Source organism: Coenobita brevimanus, chromosome 88 (assembly GCF_032717465.1).
Source record: "Coenobita brevimanus isolate Jiangsu-jjx chromosome 88, ASM3271746v2, whole genome shotgun sequence".
Taxonomy (NCBI): Eukaryota; Metazoa; Arthropoda; class Malacostraca; order Decapoda; family Coenobitidae; genus Coenobita; species Coenobita brevimanus.
This window is the reverse complement of record NC_137041.1, coordinates 2,268,904-2,273,903: the sequence shown is the minus strand read 5'-3', so window position 1 is coordinate 2,273,903 and position 5,000 is coordinate 2,268,904. Positions and strand designations below refer to the sequence as shown.

The window sequence follows — 5,000 nt, the reverse complement described above, 5'->3', positions numbered from 1 at the left end:
GTTAGGGGAGAAGTGGCAGTCTGATTCCCTTCCTTATTCTTCCCCACCACGTCCGATCCATCTTTCTTCCTCTCCTTCTCCTTCCCCTTCCTCTTCCCTCCGCTCTTCTTCTTCTTCAGCACTGTCTTGGGTCTCCTTGTAGAGGCGGGTGTCGACGGTCCGCCCTCAGCCTGTCTCCTCCTCCTCCTCAACAAATCCAAAACATTTTCCTCATCTTTGTTTATCCCACTAATCTTCTCCTTCTTCATTACAGCGTTGGTTTTCCTCCTCAGGGTGAATACGGCGTGCCTCCTCTCTCTCGTCACAGGCAAACCATTCCTCCTACCTTTGTTTACCCCGCGACTCTTCTCCTTCTTCCCTAGAGCGTTGGTTCTCCTGCTGGGTGTATAGATAAAAGGTCCACCCAAGGCATGTCTTCTTTCTCTCGTCGGTGTGTTGTGGGCGGGATGGTCTACCCTGCTGAAGAGGTGGGTGGTGTTTGTGGTGGTGTGGTGGTTGTCTGCGGTATTTTTCGGTGTGGTTTTGCTGGTTATCTTATGTGGCTGCTGTGTGGTAGTTGTGGTTGTGGTGGTAGTGGTGGCTGGGTGTGGCTGTGGTGGTGGTGGGGTGTCTGTGGTAGTGGAGGACTGAAACAGAGAGAATGATGGGTTAACTTGAAATGTTAAACAGGGCTATGCTTAACGTATACATTCCCTCTCCTTCTCTCTCTAACGCACACACACACACACACACACACACACACACACACACAAAGTATCTGTAAAAGCTAACCTTCATTAACTCCACTTCCCTTTCTTTTTTTCTTCCTCTCTCTCTCTCTCTCTCTCTCTCTCTCTCTCTCTCTCTCTCTCTCTCGCAACCAATAACTGCAGCATAAAAAAACAAAACTTTTATTTTCGGACATACAGTTGAAAATTAAGCCAGGTAATTTCAAGAGTAATAAAAATCTTGCTTCCAAATCTGTTGACTTCGATTACAGCTAGTTTGGGGTATTATTATTATTATTATTATTATTATTATTATTATTTTGTAAATGCACTATTATTACCAGAATTTCTAATAATCAATATGGGGAAGCAAAAGAAAAACAAAACTGTAGTGTTAGAGAGAGAGAGAGAGAGAGAGAGAGAGAGAGAGAGAGAGAGAATGAAAACAAAAATAACAGTGAAAAACAAATACTAGAAGAAAACATGGAAAAGAACGACAGATAAATAAAACGATAAATAAAGGCAAGAGAGAGAAAAAAGATTAGTCTATGATATGGTAAGGAAGGTTGGCTGATAAGGGCACAGAACAGAACATCTAGAACTCATGAGATAAGTAATTAGAGAGTAAAATAAAGTTAAAACCAGGAAGATAAACGAAAGATAAAAGAGAGCTTGACCTATGAGAGAGAAATGAATAATAATAAAAACCACAAACAAAATTAAATAAAATGGTATGGAAATGAATAATAAGAAGCAGAGATAAAACAAAGTAGATATAGATAAGAGAGATACAGAAATGAATAATAAGAAGTAGATAAAACAAAGTAGATATAGATAAGAGAGATACAGAAATGAATAATAAGAAGCAGAGATAAAACAAAGTAGATATAGATACGAAGAAACAAAAGATAAGAAGCCTGACCTAAAAAGATGATACCTAAAGATGGTCTGATTGAAAGGCCGAGGCTCTGGTATCTCAAGGGAAATTACTGCACTTTCTCAGACGGACCCCACATACATAAATCACTGTAGCTTCTAATATACTATAACCTAACTCTGGTGCTTCTACATTCTCTCTCTCTCTCTCACTGCTGCTTCTAAATTTCTAAAGCCTTCCACTTGCGTTTCTAAATTCTTGATCTAAATGTCTAAAACTCTAGTGCCTCTAAATTCTCTCTCTCTCTCTCTCTCTCTCTCTCTCTCTCTCTCAACCACTATCTTTAACATACCTGCAAGCCCTCCATCGTAGTAGTAGTTACAGTTGTAGTAGTACTAGTGGTAGCCGTTGTAGCAGAAGGCTCAGAAGACGTGGGCGTATGAGAGGGTGTAAGCGTGGGCGTGGGTGCCTGGCTGGAGGAGGACGTGGGCGGGGGGGTGTAATCTGGGGGGGTTTGGAGTAGGACCTCAAGAGTATCACCGTCTTGGAGGTACACCCGCCTGTGCACCGTGGTGGTTACGCTGCACCGGAGGGGAGGTGTGCACGAACTGAACACCTGTCGAGAGAAAAAACGGGATTATTGAACAACTGTAATGATGGAGGTATATGAGGGTGGGAGGATGGATGTTGAGGGAAGGAGGACGGATATTGAGGGAGGGTGGACGGATGTTGAGGGAGGGAGGAGAGATGGAGGAAAAAGGATGACGGGGTACCTGTAGAGATAGAGGTATATGAGGGTGAGTGGTGGGGTGGACGGAAAGTTGGAGGTATATGAGGGATGAAGGAGGAATAAATGGAGGTATATGAGGAAGGGAGGAGGGATGGAAGGAAAGATGGGGGTATATGAGGGAGGGAGGAGGGGTGGAAGGAAAGACGGAGGTACAGTATACGAAGAAAGGAGGAGGGATAGAAATGGTTGCTGATCCTTCATTCTGTTAACGCTCCTGCTACTTATATCTCGAATTATTAAAGACTAAATCGCACAGACAATCGCTTTAAGCACCCATTACGCGATACGGAACTAAATATCGAAATAAAAATGAGTGATATTGGAGCAACAGGGAACAATAGCGGTTCATTTTATTATTGAAACGTAGCCTGTGTCAGAGCGGGAGGCATGTTTGTTGATTTTGTTGTTAGAGGCGTCTGGTTATAAAGAGATAGATGGACAGTGATAGATAGATTGTGTGATAGACAGATATATATAGGCTACATATAAATAGATACAGAACGACAGAGTTACATAGATAAATACACTGGTATAGACAGGTTTATAGATGGATAGATGGATGAGCAGACAGACAGACATAGAGACAGCTAGAAAGATACAAAGAGATATGGCTAGATATGCACAGATACTGCTGCCCTTGCGAGAAGAATCCTATGATACATTTTCTTGTCGCTGTTTCCGAAAAATTACACTGAAAAATCTCAACCTTCATAAAAATCTATGCATAAAAAAGTAAAAAAAAAAAAAAAAGTCACCAGATTACACGAAAAAAAAAAAAAAGAAAATCGCAGCTGAAGAAAATCGACAGAAGATAAAAATAAATAAATAAATAAATAAATAAATCGACAATACGCCATCAGACCGTAGGCATTAAAAAAATCTTACTCTATTAAACCACCTGGATAAATATAAGTGATATAAATACGTCCTCGCCTTGAAGGGGTTAATATTGAAACTCCTGAGCCTTAGACGGAAGCGATGGGCGTAAAATTTTGCAGTGATCCAGTGTAATTAAGTTCTGGATTATTTTTCTTTTTTGCCTCTCTCTCTCTCTCTCTCTCTCTCTCTCTCTTTCTCTCTCTCTGTCGATTGTCAAGGGCTGGAGTTGCGAATATGAAGGCTGTATAAGAGGCAGAGGATTGTTTTTATTGTTATTTTTTTATTTACTGTTTATTTCGCAAGATTTCGATTACTTATGATAATTTCAAGGGATTTAAAACACACACACACACACACACACACACACACACACACACAAAATCAGTGACCGCAATTGTCCAACACACTTATGGGACAATAAATGACATTCTTGTTAATTGGACAGTGAGTGACTAACGGTATATGGGCTGAGTGACGAATATGGGAGGCAGGTGGGCATAATTCAGGTGTAGTGGTGGTCAGAACACACACACACACACACACACACACACACACACACACACACACACACACACACACACACTCAGGGGTTCTTTCATCACGTCATTACCGGTGCACAAAATTAATGTACAAATGAAGGATAATAATATATGTTTGTATAATTAAACAAAAGGTATTTACAAAACAATGGTGCATAAAAAACAAACGGCTATAATGATTTCACAGTCGACTTGCTAGTAACCTGATAAAATGGTAATGTTTTCCCCCAAACTTTGTAATTGTTACGGTACAAATTTAATAACGAACAGAGGACGCCTGTACTTTGATCTATGGATTATTTTTTCCTTTCTCTGGGCATCTGTAAATACACACACACACACACAACACACACACACACACACACACACACACACACACATACATACATACATACACACACACACACACACACACACACACACACACACACCTTCCGTACTATGCCCAAACAGGTGAGAAGGGAAAGAAGAGGGAGATGAAGGGGTGGAGGGAACGAATGAGAGGGGAGGAGAAAGAGTTAGGGAAGGGGGAGGCAATGGGGAGGGGGGAGAACAGAGAGGAATATCAGAGAGGGGATGGGTGGGTGAGGAAGGGTCAGATATGTGGGTGAGAGAGGGGGAGAGGGGAGGTGAAAGAATAAGGTATAACGGGATGACAGAAGAGGTGGAATTAAGTGGAAGGGAAGGGGGGAAAACGAGAGTGAAGTGGGGAAGGGGGGAAAACGAGAGTGAAGTGGGGAAGGGGGAAGGGCGGGGGAAGTGTAGGAGGAGAGATATAGGATAGGATTGAGAGGATATGAGAGAGGGGAGATGGGGATGGGGAAATAAGACGTGAGATGTGCGAGGAATACTAAAGGAAGAGGTAAATGTACAGAAGAGGATGAGGAATACGAGAAAGAGGGGGAGGCGGGGAAAGGGGAAGGTACAGAAGGAGAAACAGGATACGACTGGGGAGGAACGAGAGAGGGATAAGTGAGAGGGAGGGGAGGAGGAATGAGAGAGAGGGGGCAGGGAGAAGTGAGAAGGAGAGGAAGAGGAATGAGAGAAAGGGAGGGAGAAGTGAGGGAGACGGGAGGGGGAATAAGAGAATGAGGGGGGAGGGAGAGGGGGGAGGGAGGGGAGGAGGAACAAGAGAGAAAAATGGGGGAGAGGGCGAATCCAACTGCAGGGGGGGGGGATATGACTGTCCTTGTTCTAATTAGCGAACA

At 42.8% G+C, this 5,000-nt stretch overlaps 1 protein-coding gene across 1 annotated transcript in view; it reads right to left on the bottom strand.

The window, feature by feature from the left end:
* Window positions 1–5,000, bottom strand: part of LOC145411159 (uncharacterized) — a 165,823-nt gene that overhangs the window by 62,286 nt on the left and 98,537 nt on the right. The window contains exons 2-3 of the mRNA XM_080281214.1: window positions 1,937–2,200; window positions 1–59 (exon numbers count right to left, since the gene is read on the bottom strand). The exon at window positions 1–59 is cut by the window's left edge and continues 10 nt beyond it. Coding sequence (XP_080137340.1) covers window positions 1–59; window positions 1,937–2,200 — 323 coding nt within the window. The remainder of the gene's footprint in view (window positions 60–1,936; window positions 2,201–5,000) is intronic.